General features: G+C 42.1%; 1 protein-coding gene across 7 annotated transcripts in view; it reads right to left on the bottom strand.

The window, feature by feature from the left end:
• The window catches only part of LOC134340570 (electroneutral sodium bicarbonate exchanger 1-like), a 196,709-nt gene that overhangs the window by 115,951 nt on the left and 62,415 nt on the right, over positions 1-18,343 (bottom strand). For 6 of the 7 annotated variants that reach the window (XR_010016589.1, XM_063037967.1, XM_063037968.1 and 3 more), the window contains exon 2: positions 16,159-16,243. Coding sequence is in view for 4 of the 7 variants with exons in the window: in XM_063037967.1 (XP_062894037.1) it covers positions 16,159-16,243 (85 nt within the window). In the remaining 3 variants the exon portion in view is untranslated. The remainder of the gene's footprint in view (positions 1-16,158; positions 16,244-18,343) is intronic. The other variant, XM_063037969.1, reaches the window with a different exon arrangement.

The raw sequence follows: 18,343 nt of genomic DNA, 5'->3' as shown, positions 1-18,343 counted from the left end.
CTGGGAGGGGGAGGGGTGAAGTAAAGAGCTGAGAAGTTGATTAGTGAAAGAGATACAGGGCTGGAGAAGGGGGAATCTGATAGGAGAGGACAAAAGACAATGGAAGAAAGAAAAGGGTGGAAGAGCACCAGAGGGAGGTGACGGGAAGGAGATAAGGTGAGAGGGAAAGGGGGATAGGGAATGGTGAAGGTGGGGCCATTACTGGAAGTTTGAGAAATCGATGTTCATGCCATCAAGTTGGAGGCTACCTAGATTCAAATCTTTTACTAGCTCTTCTTTCAGTTAGTCCTGACGAAGGGTCTCGGCCTGAAACGTCGACTGTACCTCTTCCTAGAGATGCTGCCTGGCCTGCTGCGTTCACCAGCAACTTTGATGTGTGTTGCTTGAATATAAGGTGTTGCTCCTCCAACCGTGACAGTAGAGGCCGTGGACTGACATGGCAATGAGAGGCCACTCTCACGAGACTGCTTCGATGAGGCCGCACTCAGGATGGAGGAACAACACCTTGTATTCCATCTAGGTAGCCTCCAACTTGATGGCATGAACATCGATTTCTCAAACTTCCAGTAATGGCCCCACCTACACCAGAGACCCGGATGGTAGTTTGCCTCCCTGGTGCCAGGGTCCGGGATATTTCTGATCGCGTCCAAGATATCCTGAAGTGGGAGGGTGAGGAGCCAGAGGTCGTGGTACATATAGGTACCAATGACATAGGTAGGAAAAGGGAAGAGGTCCTGAAAGGAGAATATAGGGAGTTGAGAAAAAGGAACGCAAAGGTAGTAATCTTGGGATTACTGCCTGTGCCACGTGACAGTGAGAGTAGGAATGCAATGAGGTGGAGGAATGCAATGCGTGGCTGAGGGATTGGAGCAGGGGGCAGGGATTCAAGTTTTTGGATCATTGGGACCTCTTTTGGCGCAGGCGTGACCTGTACAAAAAGGACGGGTTACACTTGAATCCTAGGGGGACCAATACCCTGGCAGGGAGATTAGCGAGGGCTACTGAGGTGACTTTAAATTAGAATGGTTGGGGGGTGGGAATCAAATTAAAGAGGCTAGGCGAGAGGAGGTTAGTTCACAACAGGGGGATGGGAACCAGTGCAGAGAGACAGAGGGGTGTAAAGTGAGGGTAGAAGCAAAAAGTAGTAAGGAGAAAAGTAAAAGTGGCAGGCCGACAAATCCAGGGCAAGCATCAAAAAGGGCCACTTTTCAACATAATTGTATAAGGGCTAAGAGAGTTGTAAAAGAGCGCCTGAAGGCTTTGTGTGTCAATGCAAGGAGCATTCGTAACAAGGTGGATGAATTGAGAGTGCAGATTGTTATTAATGATTATGATATAGTTGGGATCACAGAGACATGACTCCAGGGTGACCAAGGATGGGAGCTCAGAGGGATAGACATGAAAGAAAAGGAGGTGGGGTGGCGTTGCTGATTAAAGATGAGATTAACACAATAGAAAGGAAGGACATAAGCCGGGAAGATGTGGAATCGATATAGGTAGAGCTGCATAACATTAAGGGGCAGAAAACGCTGGTGGGAGTTGTGTACAGGCCACCTAACAGTAGTAGTGAGGTCGGAGATGGTATTAAACAGGAAATTAGAAATGTGTGCAATAAAGGAACAGCAGTTATAATGGGTGACTTCAATCTACATGTAGATTGGGTGAACAAAATTGGTAAAGGTGCTGAGGAAGAGGATTTCTTGGAATTTATGCGGGATGGTTTTCTGAACCAACATGTCGAGGAACCAACTAGAGAGCAGGCTATTCTAGACTGGGTTTTGAGCAATGAGGAAGGGTTAATTAGCAATCTTGTCATGAGAGGCCCCTTGGGTAAGAGTGACCATAATATGGCGGAATTCTTCATTAAGATGGAGAGTGACATAGTTAATTCAGAAACAAAGGTTCTGAACTTAGAGGGGTAACTTTGAAGGTATGAGACGTGAATTAGCTAAGATAGACTGGCAAATGACACTTAAAGGATTGACGGTGGATATGCAATGGCAAGCATTTAAGGATTGCATGGATGAACTACAACAATTGTTCATCCCAGTTTGGCAAAAGAATAAATCAAGGAAGGTAGTGCACCCGTGGCTGACAAGAGAAAGTAGGGATAGTATCAATTCCAAAGAAGAAGCATACAAATTAGCCAGAGAAAGTGGCTCACCTGAGGACTGGGAGAAATCCAGAGTTCAGCAGAAGAGGACAAAGGGCTTAATTAGGAAGGGGAAAAAAGATTATGAGAGAAAACTGGCAGGGAACATAAAAACTGACTGTAAAAGCTTTTATAGATATGTAAAAAGGAAAAGACTGGTAAAGACAAATGTAGGTCCCCTACAGACAGAAACAGGTGAATTGATTATGGGGAGCAAGGACATGGCAGACCAATTGAATAATTACTTTGGTTCTGTCTTCACTAAGGAGGACATAAATAATCTTCCAGAAATAGTAGGGGACAGAGGGTCCAGTGAGATGGAGGAAGTGAGCGAAATACATGTTAGTAGGGAAGTGGTGTTAGGTAAATTGAAGGGATTAAAGTCAGATAAATCCCCAGGGCCAGATGGTCTGCATCCCAGAGTGCTTAAGAAAGTAGCCCAAGAAATAGTGGATGTATCAGTGATAATTTTTCAAAACTCATTAGATTCTGGACTAGTTCCTGAGGATTGGAGGGTGGCTAATGTAACCCCACTTTTTAAAAAAGGAGGGAGAGAGAAACCGGGGAATTATAGACCGGTTAGCCTAACGTCGGTGGTGGGGAAACTGCTGGAGTCAGTTATCAAAGATGTGATAACAGCACATTTGGAAAGCAGTGAAATCATCGGACAAAGTCAGCATGGATTTGTGAAAGGAAAATCATGTCTGACGAATCTCATAGAATTTTTTGAGGATGTAACTAGTAGAGTGGATAGGGGAGAACCAGTGGATGTGGTATATTTGGATTTTCAAAAGGCTTTTGACAAGGTCCCACACAGGAGATTAGTGTGCAAACTTAAAGCACACGGTATTGGGGGTAAGGTATTGATGTGGATAGAGAATTGGTTAGCAGACAGGAAGCAAAGAGTGGGAATAAACAGGACCTTTTCAGAATGGCAGGCAGTGACTAGTGGGGTACCGCAAGGCTCAGTGCTGGGACCCCAGTTGTTTACAATATATATTAATGACTTGGATGAGGGAATTAAATGCAGCATCTCCAAGTTTGCGGATGACATGAAGCTGGGTGGCAGTGTTAGCTGTGAGGAGGATGCTAAGAGGATGCAGGGTGACTTGGATAGGTTGGGTGAGTGGGCAAATTCATGGCAGATGCAATTTAATGTGGATAAATGTGAAGTTATCCACTTTGGTGGCAAAAATAGGAGAACAGATTATTATCTGAATGGTGGCCGATTAGGAAAAGGGGAGGTGCAACGAGACCTAGGTGTCATTATACACCAGTCATTGAAAGTGGGCATGCAGGTACAGCAGGCGGTGAAAAAGGCGAATGGTATGCTGGCATTTATAGCGAGAGGATTCGAGTACAGGAGCAGGGAGGTACTACTGCAGTTGTACAAGGCCTTGGTGAGACCACATCTGGAGTATTGTGTGCAGTTTTGGTCCCTTAATCTGAGGAAAGACATCCTTGCCATAGAGGGAGTACAAAGAAGGTTCACCAGATTGATTCCTGGGATGGCAGGACTTTCATATGAAGAAAGACTGGATGAACTAGGCTTGTACTCGTTGGAATTTAGAAGATTGAGGGGGGATCTGATTGAAACGTATAAAATCCTAAAGGGATTGGACAGGCTAGATGCAGGAAGATTGTTCCCGATGTTGGGGAAGTCCAGAACGAGGGGTCACAGTTTGAGGATAAAGGGGAAGCCTTTTAGGACCAAGATTAGGAAAAACTTCTTCACACAGAGAGTGGTGAATCTGTGGAATTCTCTGCCACAGGAAACAGTTGAGGCCAGTTCATTGGCTATATTTAAGAGGGAGTTAGATATGGCCCTTGTGGCTACGGGGATCAGGGGTTATGGAGGGAAGGCTGGTGCAGGGTTCTGAGTTGGATGATCAGCCATGATCATAATAAATGGCGGTGCAGGCTCGAAGGGCCGAATGGCCTACTCCTGCACCTATTTTCTAAAGGGATCCTATTCTGGCTGGCTGCCCATTACCAGCGGAGTTCCACAAGGGTCAGTGTTGGGACCGCTGCTTTTTACGATGTATGTCAATCATTTAGACTACGGTATTAATGGATTTGTGGCTAAATTTACTGATGATACTAAGATAGGTGGAGGAGTGGATAGTGTTGAGGAAACAGAGAGCCTTAGATAGTTTAGGGGAATGGGCAAAGAAGTGGCAAATGAAATACAATGTTGGAAAGTGTATGGTCCTGCGCTTTGGTGGAAGAAATAAACGGGCAGACTATTATTTAGATGGGGAGAGAATTCAAACTGCAGAGATGCAAAAGGGATTTGGGAGTCCTTGTGCAGGATACCCTAAAGGTCAACCTCCAGGTTGAGTCGTTGGTGAAGGCAAATGCAATGTTGGCATTTATTTCTAGAGGTATAGAATACAAGAGCAGGGATGTGATTCACAGCTGAACAGGTGAGAAGCCAGCTGAAACATCTCAACCCAAGCAAGGCTGCAGGACCAGATGGTGTCAGTACCAGGGTGCTCAAAGCCTGTGCCACTCAGCTATGTGGAGTACTTCGCCATGTATTCAACCTGAGCCTGAGTCTCCAGAGGGTTCCTGTACTGTGGAAGACGTCCTGCCTCGTCCCTGTACCGAAGACGCCGCGCCCCAGTGGCCTCAATGACTACAGAACGGTGACATTGACCTCCCACATCATGAAGACCCTGGAGAGACTTGTTCTGCAGCTGCTCCGGCCTATGCTCAGGCCACAATTAGATCCCCTCCAGTTCGCCTACCAGCCCCGACTAGGAGTTGTGGATGCCATCGTCTACCTGCTGAACTGTGTCTACGCCCACCTGGACAAGCCAGTGAGCATTGTGAGGGTCATGTTGTTTTTGACTTCTCCAGTGCATTCAACACCATCCGTCCTGCTCTGCTGGGGGAGAAGCTGACAGCGATGCAGGTGGATGCTTTCCTGGTGTCATGGATTCTTGATTACCTGACTGACAGACCACAGTATGTGTGCTTTCAACACTGTGTGTCCAACAGAGTGATCAGCAGCACTGGGGCTCCACAGGGGACTGTCTTGTCTCCCTTTCTCTTCATCATTTACACCTCGGACTTCAACTACTGCACAGAGTCTTGTCATCTTCATAAGTTTTCGGATGACTCTGCCATAGTTGGATGCATCAGCAAGGGAGATGAGGCTGAGTACAGGGCTACAGTAGGAAACTTTGTCACATGGTGTGAGCAGAATTATCTGCAGCTTAATGTGAAAAAGACTAAGGAGCTGGTGGTAGACCTGAGGAGAGCTAAGGTACCGGTGACCCCTGTTTCCATCCAGGGGGTCAGTGTGGACATGGTGGAGGATTACAAATACCTGGGAATATGAATTGACAATAAACTGGACTGGTCAAAGAACACCGAGGCTGTCTACAAGAAGGGTCAGAGCCATCTCTATTTCCTGAGGAGACTGAGGTCCTTTAACATCTGCCGGACGATGCTGAGGATGTTCTACGAGTCTGTGGTGGCCAGTGCTATCATGTTTGCTGTTGTGTGCTGGGGCAGCAGGCTGAGGGTAGCAGACACCAACAGAATCAACAAACTCATTCGGAAGGCCAGTGATGTTGTGGGGATGGAACTGGACTCTCTGACGGTGGTGTCTGAAAAGAGGATGCTGTCTAAGTTGCATGCCATCTTGGTCAATGTCTCCCATCCACGACATAATGTACTGGGTGGGCACAGGAGTACATTCAGCCAGAGACTTATTCCACCGAGATGCAACACAGAGCGTCATAGGAAGTAATTCCTGCCTGTGGCCATCAAACTTTACAACTCCTCCCTTGGAGGGTCAGACACCCTGAGCCAATAGGCTGGTCCTGGACTTATTTCATAATTTACTGGCAGAATTTACATATTACTATTTAACTATTTATGGTTCTATTACTATTTATTATTTATGGTGCAACTGTAACGAAAACCAATTTTCCCTGGGATCAATAAAGTATGACTATGACTATGACTATGTGATGTTGAGGCTCTACAACGCACTCGTGAGACCACACTTGGAGTATCATGTGCAGTTTTGGGCTCCTTATGTTAGAAAGGATATACTGACATTGGAGAGGGTTCAGAGAAGATTCACGATGATTCCAAGAATGAAAGGAGTTCAGGAGAACGGGGGGGGGGGGGTGGAAAATCGCATAGAAACATTTGGAATGTTGAAAGGCCTGAATAGATTAGATATGGAAAAGGTATTTCCCATGGTAGGGGAGTCTAGGACGAGAGGGCACAACTTCAGGATTGAAAGACGTCCTTTTAGAACAGAGATGCGGAGAAACTACTTTAGTCGGAGGGTGGTAAATCTGTGGAATTTGTTGCCAGGAGCAGCTGTGGAGGCCAAGTCATTGGGTGTATTTAAGGCAGAGATAGATAGGTTCTTGATTAGCCAGGGCATCAAAGGGTATGGGGTGAAGGCAGGGGAATGGGGATGAATGAAATAATTGGATCAGCCCATGATTGAATGGCGGGCCAAATGGCCTATTTCTGCTCCTATATCTTATGGTCTTGTAAAGATTTTACGTGCTGTTTCATTCCTTCCACCAGATTTCTAAACAGTCCATGAACACTACCTCTTTATTCCTCTTATGCGCCATTTCTCATAACTTGTTGTAATTTTTATATCTTCCTATGTCCTGCTGCTGCAAAATAATGTCAGTGATAATAAATCCGATTCTGATATACTTGGGTTTATCCAAAAGCACTCTCATCAGATGGTCTACCTTCTAATAGTAATTATTCTTAAGTACACCATTAAAAGTTCACATCAACCTCATGTTCTAAGGTTTTCAGAGTGCTTTTCAGCAAGCTTGGTTCATAATCACTCAAATTCACAATTTCTATTGATTTCTCTTGATTGCTGTAGAGCTGGCAGCAAACAAAGTAGTCTGTTCAAACATAGAATCATTGGCAGTACCTTGGGCATTTCCATATCAAACTAGACAAAATTCTTGGTTACTGTCTTGTTTCACAGAGTAACAATGGCAAATGCTAACATTGTCAGATGATGACTGCAAAATTTAGAAATGTGCTGGTTAGTATTCCATCTGGCTAGCCCCTCGTGTAATCCAAGATCCCTCCCACCCCAGGCATTCGCTCTTCTCCCCACTTCTATCAGGTAGAAGACACAAAAGCTTGAAAGTATGTACCACTAGGCTCAAAGACAGCTTCTATGCTGCTGTTACAAGACTACTGCAGGATAAAGATGAACTCCACTTCAGTCTACGCCATCATGGTCCTTGCACCTCATCTCCCTGCACTGCACTTTCTTTAACACTATTCTGCATTTTGTGATTGCACTTCCCTTCAATGTAAATAGTTCAAATTAAATTATCAAAGTGCATATGTGTCACCATATACAACCCTGAGATTCATTTTCCTGTGGGTATACTAAATAAATCCATCATAGTATAATAACCATGATAGAATGAATAAAAGACTGCACCAACTTGGGCATTCAACCAGTGTGCAAAAGACACAAACTGTGCAAATACAAGAAATAATAATAATGAATAAATAAAATAAGCAAGCAATAGAGAACATTTGTCCATAAAAAGACAAATGTGAGAAAGTGAGTACTTAAGTTGTGGGAACATTTCAATGATGGGGCAAGTGAAGTTGGATGAAGTTATCCCCTTTGGTTCAAGGGTCTGATGGTTGAGGGGTAATAACTGTTCCTGATCCTGGTGGCACGAGTCCTGAAGCTACTGTACCACCTTCCTGATGGCAGCAGCAAAAAGAAAGCATGACCTAGGTGGTGTAGGTCCCTGATGATGAATGCTGCTTTCCTGTGACAACACTGTAGACATGCTCAATAGTGGGGAAGTATGTTCCCTCTAAGCTGTGCGCGTGTACACACACACACACACGTTTTTCAACCAGCGCACAAAGGAAATTAATGTGCGCACAAAAGGTTAATTACCTCAAATAATGCAATTAATAATTATACTTATTGAAAATAATCTTTTAGCTAAATGTTTCTGTTAACTAGTCGGTTTTCAAATACCACAATGCACGTCACTAATTTACGTCACCTCACCTTTCCTGTTCCAGTTTGTACAGCTGCATCACGGCGGCAGCCATGTTTGGCGGACAGTGTTCATATCCTAAAGTTTACAAAGATCTGTTTCAAATCCCGTAGATAGATTACTAAGTTTTTATTGAAAAAAATATTGATTCACTATGTCGGATTCAAAAGAAGCGAAGGTCGTGAAGCGCAAAAGAACTGCAAATTTGTTTGAAGTTGAATGGCTTAACAAAATAGTAGAAACTATTAGTCTCGATAGAGTTTACAAAGAATGGGTAAATGCCAAAGAAAAAATAACTGAGTGACTTAAATATATATGGTATTTTGTTGCTATTCTGTGTAGTTTTATGTCAAATATTTTGTAAACCTACATAAACTGTGCCATGTGTGCATTCAGTACACACATACTTTTGTCACAGGAAAAACATTTGCACAGCATAAGATTTTTGTGCACACTGACTACTAAAAATTAGAGGGAACATTGGTGGGGAGGGCTTTACCCATGGTGGATGTGGGCCGTAGCCACTACTTGAATGGAAAATTCCACAAAAAGGACATTTGTGCTTCCATACCAGGCTGTGATGCAGCCATTCAATAAACTCACCACCATTTATCTATAGAAGATTGTCAAAGTTTTAGAAGTTATGTCAAATCTTCACAAACTCCTAAAGAAGTAGAGGTGTTGCCATGCTTTCTTCATAGGGCCCAGGACAGGTCCTCTGAAATAACACAGTAGATTTTAAAGTTGCTGACCCTTTCCACCTCAGATCCTTCTAAGAGGTCTGGCTCATGGACCTCTGGTTTCCTCCTCCAGAAATCAATAATCAGCTCCTTGGTCTTGCTGATGTTGAGTGAGATATTATTATTGTGGCACTACTCAGCCAGATTTTCAGTCTACATGCTGATTCGTCACCACCTTTGATTCGGCCTAAGACAGTGGTATCATCAGCAAACTTGAAAATGACATTGGAGCTGTGCTTAGCCTCAGTCATAAGTGAAAAGCGAGTAGAGCAGGGGGATAAGCACACATCTTTGTGGTGCACTTGTGTTGATGGAGATTGTGGAGATGTTGTTGCCAATCTGAACAGCAAGTGAGGAAATAGAGGATCCAGTTGCACAAGGAGGTATTAAGGCCAATGTCTTGAAGCTCATTGATTAGTTTTGAGTGGATGATGGTATTCAATGCAGAGCTGTAGTCAATGAAAAGTAAACTGATGTCCAGATGTTCCAAAGTTGAGTGAACAGCCAATTAGGTAGCATCTGCTGTGGACTTATTGTGCCAGTAGGCAAATTAGAGTGGATCAAAGTCACTTCTCAGGCAGATGTTAATATGTTTCATCACCAACCGAACAAATATCTTGGGAACAACACACACAAAATGCTGGTGGAACTCAGCAGGCCAGGCAGCATCTATGGAAAAAAGTACGGTTGACATTTTGAGCCAAAACTCTTCAGCAGGGTTGGAGAAAAAAAGCCAAAGAGTAGATTTGAAAGGTTGGGGTGAGGGAACTACCAGGTGATAGGTGAAACTTGGAGGGTGAGGGATGAAGCAAAGAGCAAAGAAGTTGATTGGTGAGAGACAGAAGGCCATGGAAGAAAAAGGGGAAAGGAGCACCAGAGGGAGGCGATAGGCGGTCAAGGAGATAACATGAGAGAGGGACAAGAAATAGTGATGGGGCGGGGGGGGGTGGTGAAGGCATTACTGGAAGTTTGAAAAATCGATGTTCATGCTATCAGGTTGGAGGCTACCCAAATGGAATACAAGGTGTTGTTCCTCCAACCCAGGTGTGGCCTTATCCTGATAGTGGAGGCGGCCATGGAAAGACATATTGAAATAGGGGGCCGGCTAGTGGCGCAATGACATCGGCGTTGGACCCGGGAGCGGAGGTTCCCGGGTTCGAAACCAGTCGGGTCCGCTCCCAAGTATGTTTTCCATCCGTGCCGGTTTGAGTGTCGAGATCGCAACTTGACCTCGTAAAATAAAGGGAAAAATACAGCGAAATGTCTGTGTGAGGGAGTGGCGCCCCACGCAGTCTCCCTCTCTCCTCTCTCTCCGCCTTGTAAAGGCATGAAAAGGACATCATCACGGACACACGCACACGCAGACACACAGATGCGTGTGCATGCAGGCACACATCAGGACCAGTACATCTTGGCCCAATTACGCAGCTGTACTAAGTTTCATAGAAATAGGTTTAAAAAAATGTATAAAAAGGACAAACTACCATTTAACCGAGCAACATGTATTTAAATGAAGTACAGAACAAATTAGAACACTGCCAATGCTACTACAGTTCTACATAACTATTAGTTCATAATAGTTATCGATGGAGGAATTCATCCAGTGTACACTGCCATGTATAGGGTGTCCATGGAAGGGTAGCTCTTCTGGTGAAGGGGCTTTTTGTGTCCATTATGGGGCAGCTCACTCACCTTTGGTCCCCACCACTCAGCTCTCACCTGTGGCTCCAAGTAGCTGTTTGCATGCAATAACAGCAACACCCCGGTATACTGCTTTGATAGGCAGGCTAAACCAGGTGATGGTAGCCAGCGGGCCTTATACCACAGTAAAAGAGGGACATGCCTGTCCTAGAATGTAAAGTCAGCTCTAGCGGACTGGGTGGATGAAATCAACAGTGAGATTTAACGGCCAAGGTGGTACTGTAATGTTCTGTGAAGCATGACTAGTTATGGTTATCCATTGCAACCAAGGAAGACCCCAGTTAATGCTACTGGACCTTCGAGGTCAAGAGAATGGAACTGGAGCTGTACCAGTGCAACGGCTTTTCCACTTTAAAAACTCTCCTGCATAGGTTTTAATGTCATTATCTGACATGACAGATAACCAATGCACTACTGTGTTCTTTTGATTGATTGTAAATGAACAGAATCAGCACAGAGAGTCAGTGCAGATAGTGGACTGCTGTCATACAATGCTTTCAATGATTGCATCTTCCAAATCTTCATTTTCATTGTAACATTCACTATGGTTGTCATTATCTTCAAATTTTTTGCAATTCCTAATTTATTGAAGAAGTGAAATCATTTTGTTTTCATTCCTGGCCATTTCTGGCATCTCCAGAATGGTTGCAACCAGTGAGCAAGACAGTTCTGAATTGTCTTATTGTTTACTTCTCACCAACTATCAGTGACAAAAGTCACTGCTTTTTCAAAACAAACACACGCAACTGATGCTATTTAAAAGCCATTCACTCCAAGCACAGTGTAGTGTCTAATGACCACACGAGCAGACTTGACTGACGCTAGTTAGAAACTGTTTGTCAACAGTCTCCTGTCCCAATTAAGCAGCAGTGTCCCAAATAAACAAACGGAACCCCAGCTATTTTCTCAATTAGCTTTTGATCTTTAAGAGCCATCCCAAATAAGCAGCTGCCCTGATTAACTGATAGACCAATTAACCAGAATCCAATGTGCTTGAGGTACTGAGATCAATATTGCAAACAAAATTTCAGAGTTTCACTGAAGCCTTCACCAAGACTTACTTCAGTTCTCCAACCCCACAACAAAAAGGCTAAAATAACAAGATGAAAAATAATTGTTTAATGCCTCAACCAATTCTTTATTTTACCGTACAACTTTGATGAGGTCTGGGCCCAAGAGGAGGGAATGAGCTAAAGTCTGGACATTGCTGGAGCAGACTTGGAGGCAATTTGAAGCAACAGAATCAAGGCCTGGACTCGACAGCAAGGAATAAGCCAATGTTTGACAGATTTAAGTCCCGGGCCAGATTGGAAAGGTCAGGTTGAATCAAGCCTGCAGGGCCCAGGCTGTAGAGCATATTGAAGTGGCAGGGCCTTGATTCAAGAGCGAGGAACAACCCAAGGTTTGGCTGATTTAAGTTCCAGGCCAGATTGAAAAGATCAAGGAATCAGGGCCAAAGGAGAGCAATGGCTGGTGTTCAGCTCGAAGTTTATTCATCTGTGAGGCTATGGCTTGCAACAAATGGGCTCCTGAATTGGCTGCAGTGATGACTGGCTTTATGGCTGTGGATTCATGTTTGTGAACTTCAGTTCAGAATGTTATTTGTTTACTTTTATTGTTTGCATGATTTGTTTCTTTTTCCCCTGCACATTTGGTGTTTGACAGTCTTTTTTTAAAATGGGTTCTATTGTATTTCTTTGTTTTGTGGCTGCCTGCAGGGGACAAATCTCAAGGTTGTATATAGTATACATACTTTGATAATAAATGTACCTTGAACTTTGCCATTGTCTTTACAGGGTTACCTTTCTTTTTTTTCCTAGTTTAGAAGTTTTAGCTTTATAATTATTTACTAAATTACTCTCATTATTGTCCCCCAATTTTTAGTCAGTTGTTGCTTCACAAAACTGTCTCAATCATCAGGATTATATCCTTTTCTCAACAATACTGCAAGGCTCTTCTTTAAATCTACTGCTATCATTCACCTCAGTCAGATGTGCATCACCACTGATGCAGTCTTGGTTTTTCCAACAGAATTTTCATATAATAACCAGTAGATAAACAGTCTATCTTGACCAATTTACTATGCATACCTTCAAAATTGGCTTTATGCTGAAGACTAATTTTTAATTTTTTTAAAATTTTATTTTGTGACACGGCACAGTAAGAGCCCTTCCAGCCCAATGAGTCCATGCTACCCAATTAAACCTGTGACCAATTAACTTACAATTAACATATGTCTTTGTAAAGCAAGGAAACTGGAGCACCCAGAGGAAATCCACATGGTCATAGGGAGAACACACAACCTTACAAAGAAGCATCAATGATGAGAAAAGAGAACATGAAATTGGAGGACAATGACAATTAATTGTAATACCATTCCCTACACTTGTACCAATGACTTCTTGCTTCTATTTAGGAACAAAAATTCCAAATAGCCAAGACAAGAATTTAAAAACTACTGAATCACCTTGCACAACATTGCTCCAAGCAGCCATACTAAAGCCATTCAGGGCTCAACGTTATTAAGAGTATATAATGACATAAAATATTTGCTCACACTTCACTGAAAAGCAGTGGTTGCATCTCTCAAACTAAACATTTACAAGTATCAATCTCAATGTTTTATATTTACTTATCTTCATGTTATAATTACTTATCCTGGTCCTTTATTGCACATCTACACACTATTCTGTGAACTGCAAGATCATGCAAACCAGAAAACAGTTAGTCTGAGAGAGACAGGAATAGGAAGCTGTTATGGAGGCTAAAAATAGCTCAGGTGCAGTGCATTAGTCATACATCTGGCACAAAAAGATCAATTAGACTTAATGAGCTGCAATTTCTTGTGTTCACAGAAGAGCTGGAACAGCTTCCTGATTTCATAAGGGCCTGCCACCCACTGTCCAGAACACATTGCTTTCTGGACACATTGGGATTTCTAATCATGCATTAGCTCTTTCAGTATATTAAAATAAATAGCAGTTGATGTTAAAATCAAAAACTGAGATACTGGAAATCTGAAGTAAACAGAAAATGCTGGAAACTTCAGGCAACATCTGTTGAAAGAGAAAGAGTTAAAGCTTCAGGTTGAAGACCCTTGGTCAGTGCTAAGAAAGAAAACAAGTTGACTTTAAATTGCAGAGAGGGTGGATAGAACATGGCTGACAAGACCAATGTTACCATGGAGATGTGCTGTACATTAGATCATCCAGCCAATAGGTTAATATGGGCAGTTCAGCAATCCAGTGTTTCCTATCACACTCCTACCTGTATGTCTACAGCTTCCTGCTTCATAAAAACAAGGCTCAACACAAGCTTAAGAAATAGCACCTCATCTTCCATCTGGCTACATTGAATTTTAAACTCAACTGCCCGAAGCATTCTTTGTCTGTATCAGTCCATCTGCAATAGCTCAGAATGATCTATTGGGCATGTCCAAAAGCTCTACATTTCACAATCTTTACATTCTCACTTACTGCCCTTATTTTATAGATTTAATGTTCCCTTGTTTAAAATTTCACACCAACTGCTCCCATTAACCCATCAATAAGATGATCTTTCATCTTATCCTCCTATCAGATATTCTTCTTTTGTCTTGTACATGCTCTCACCTCACCTTCTCTACAACTTATGACTATGATTTTCCTTTCTTAGTTTGGGGGAAAAAAAAATAATTTTTGACCGAAAAACTTCAGCTCTTCCTTCCACAGATACTGATTATCCTGCTGAATGTTTCTAGACCCAATACAACTAAAAACAGAAAATGCAACTTCTTTTTTTAAAAGTATTAATTCATCTTCAGAACATGCTTCAGTTAGAATTCTAAATCTTTACAGACTGTTCTCTGCATCAAGATTTTAAATTCCTGGAGCCTCATTTAACACAGTGTTGATGGAAATACAAAATTCTTAGAATATAACTTGTGTCATTCTGTCTCGTCAATAGAAGTAGAATATTATCCATTTCCATGGCAATACAAAATAGATAGTCAAACTTCAAAGCCCATGCCTGGCATAAATACTCAAACTTGTGAGTAAATGAACATAACCAAAAATCTGCAATTGAAAATTCAGGCCACGTTTATGGTGGAAATCTCAACACTGCAATCAGGGAAGCAGATACAACAACCTTGCATACCCAGAGATGGGCTTCATCCAGCACAAACATAATGATTCAAGAAATTTTGACAGTATTTCAACTGTAATACTGTGTTCCACCCTTCCCCCACAACCCATTCTTAGCTGACCTGGTATTGCTTGATGGATTTAGTGAAACTGAAGTAGAGAACTAAATACCCCAATACCTTCATCCAATCAAAAAAAATCGTATACCTAATTACCAAACTGACATGTTTAATTGGATGCACCACATGCAAGCTTGACACACTGCAATTTCACTCTTCCTTAAAGGTACTGTATCCTTACTGTTAATATCATTTGCCTAGTTTGATTTACATCAAGTATGATTCCTGATTTATCAAAAAATTCACATTGGAATTCAGAAGAGTTTATTTTGACTACAGTAATAATGGTCTGGAATTTGCAGAGAAACTACAAGCATAACTATCAGGATTCATAGTCACTGACAGCAGCTTCTGCCATATCTGCACCTACGCAGTTCAAAAACAGAAATCCAGAAGCTGAAGTCATAGCATGGTTCCCGTTCATCTTTGTGGGTGTAAGCACACAGAATTAGTGATTTGACATGGATTTCAATGTTATACAGTACTCTGGGTGCAAAAAGTATCGAAAACATTGAAAATGGCCCAAGAAAGATGCAGCTGTTTAACATCCGACGAGCACAACTGCTGCTGAACATTTTCTCAAATTTTGATGCAGTGAATTTTGTTTAAATAGTCATTCCATTAAAATGATAGATGTGAATTCCTTGGTCTTAATACAATTCACTCTAATCTGATATGCATTTTCCAATCTTCCTGTAAAACATTGAAAAGATTAAAATTTGCCTCTTTCACTTCCTGATCCAAGATCTCAAAAACATCAATCTGTTAAGACAGCTCAATGAAATCATCTTTTCAGGACACCATAGATCCTCTACAGATGGCATCTAATTGCAAACCACATCAGGAGAAGTCTTTATGGACAGCCTTTTATAAAACCAGCCGTGAACACTGGCCTTTTGCCATTGACTGGAAGATTTGGATATCTTTTAAGCCTAATATTAAGAGCAACAGGATAGTCTGCCATCAAAAAACATTCAGCAATAGGAGCTATTCTTCTGGTGCCATTTACCTTTATATTGTGGACATAGCTGAGATATGATAGCTTCTAACAACTCTAGTACTTAAAACATCTTTCATAACCCAAAATTACTTCGACAATCAAGCACAGGAGTATACAGCAAAATATATCAGAACATGTTTGCACAGCAGATCATATTAATCTGCTAATGGGATTGAATGTCTTCTGATCCAGATATTAAATTACTGGTTTGGTATGCAATCAGGAAACATTTCCAAACATATTTCTCAGACTTGTAAAGTGTAATGCATGCACAAATATACCTTCTAGCTCCTCTTTTTCATAATGAATGTTGAGTATTGAACTTGTTCCACCTTGGTCCACCACAGCTTCTTCATCATGCCTCTGCTGGAAACAAAAAATAATTCATTAAGTCTCAATGTTACTGATACATTCAAGGTGCTGTGTACTACTCAATGCAACAGCCATTCTTCACACATGTTCCATCACAACCCACCAGTCTGAGTTACTGAAAACACTAGCAATTCAGATGGAGTGGTGAATACAATTGATTAAAATTTTGTCCAGAAAATAGGTTAGGTATCGTACAGGTCACCTACAATCAATGGGCCTGACTTAGTTAACACCACTTGGAAAGTGATAAGTGCCATTTCCTTCATGGTTGATTACTATACAACTTCTTGAAATCAGCTTTAAAACACGCAGCCATTTTGGAACACAATCATTCTATACAATTCCAGCAATTATTTTCTTTTTGCATTTCACTATTTTAAAAAAATGCACCAATTCCCTGCTTATGTAAGCTTTTGCATATACAAGCAACATACATCAAAGTTGCTGGTGAACGCAGCAGGCCAAGCAGCATCTATAGGAAGAGGTGCAGTCGACGTTTCAGGCCGAGACCCTTCGTCAGGACTAACTGAAGGAAGAGTGAGTAAGGGATTTGAAAGTTGGAGGGGGAGGGGGAGATTCAAAATGATAGGAGAAGACAGGAGGGGGAGGGATGGAGCCGAGAGCTGGACAGGTGATAGGCAAAAGGGATACGAGAGGATTATGGGACAGGAGGTCCGGGAAGAAAGACAAGGGGGGGAAGGTGACCCAGAGGATGGGCAAGAGGTATATTCAGAGGGACAGAGGGAGAAAAAGGAGAGTGAGAGAAAGAATGTGTGCATAAAAATGAGTAACAGATGGGGTACGAGGGGGAGGTGGGGCCTTAGCGGAAGTTAGAGAAGTCGATGTTCATGCCATCAGGTTGGAGGCTACCCAGACGGAATATAAGGTGTTGTTCCTCCAACCTGAGTGTGGCTTCATCTTTACAGTAGAGGAGGCTGTGGATAGACATGTCAGAATGGGAATGGGGTGGGCCAGCATCTGCAGAATTCCTGTTGTTTTTTGCATATACATTTTTATTTATCCATGAATATCAAGTCCTGCAGTGACTAGTAATTGCTTTTTTACCCATGTACCAGATTCCATTCTAGCTCAGACTTCAAGGCCACAAGATAAATCTTACTGGATCCAAGAACCATTGATGAAATGAACACAGGTAGCTCTGCTCTAACAGACATTTCCATAAGACAAATTAAATATTAGGGCGCCACGGTAGAATAGCAGTTAGCACGACACTATTGCAGCTTGGCACATCTGAGTTCAAAGTTCAATTCTGACGTCACTTGTAAGGAGCATGTACGTTCTCCCTGTGGAGTGTGTGGGGTTTTCTCCAGGTGCTCTGGTTTCCTCCCACAGTCCCAAGACATACTAATTGGTAGGTTCATTGTAAATTGTCCTGTGATTAGGCTAGGGTAGAATTGGGGGTTGCTGGGGTGGTGCAGCTTGAATATAACACAATTGATAAATTCTGAACATTTGTATTATGCAGGTCAGAGTGCGATTTAGATTTGGAAATACAGTAGAAATCAACAAACAGTAAAGAAGAGCTGGTGGTAAAGATTGGGGGTAGGGTGCAGGTGGGAAAAAGATAGACAAACTTACCTGCAACCTCCTGGCAGTACCATTGACTCTCAAGAACACAGGCTGCCAATTTCACCATGGGAGGCCAGTTGAAAATGACAAGCAATCACTTCTATTGGTATTTGTACAAGGATATTTAATTGTAAAAATTTAAAACATACAGCTTTTAGTATTATTAGGTTGCAGTAATAAGTGTATAGCTATTGAAAACACCATTAATTTTAGAAAGTCCATGGGAAAAATAAACTTGATGTTGCGAGTCTGAAACTCCAGCACCCAAACCCCCTCCCCCCCATATTGTTTCTATAACTTGACTTTTTGTAACTCAAGGTTTCTTAAGAATGCAACTATGCCACTAGAACAGAACTACCTGTATGTACAATCCTTAATGGCTTCAAGTGAGTTTGGAACAAACACTGATTGGGATTTTTCCACTAAACAAAGTATTAAAGACAACTTGAATGCTTAGTGATTTTGTGAAGTTGAAAATTGAGAACATCAGGATGAGATAAAAGT

Source organism: Mobula hypostoma, chromosome X1 (genome assembly GCF_963921235.1).
Source record: "Mobula hypostoma chromosome X1, sMobHyp1.1, whole genome shotgun sequence".
Taxonomy (NCBI): Eukaryota; Metazoa; Chordata; class Chondrichthyes; order Myliobatiformes; family Myliobatidae; genus Mobula; species Mobula hypostoma.
Note: the sequence above shows the minus strand (reverse complement) of the source record. Positions and strands in the feature narration are given on the sequence as shown.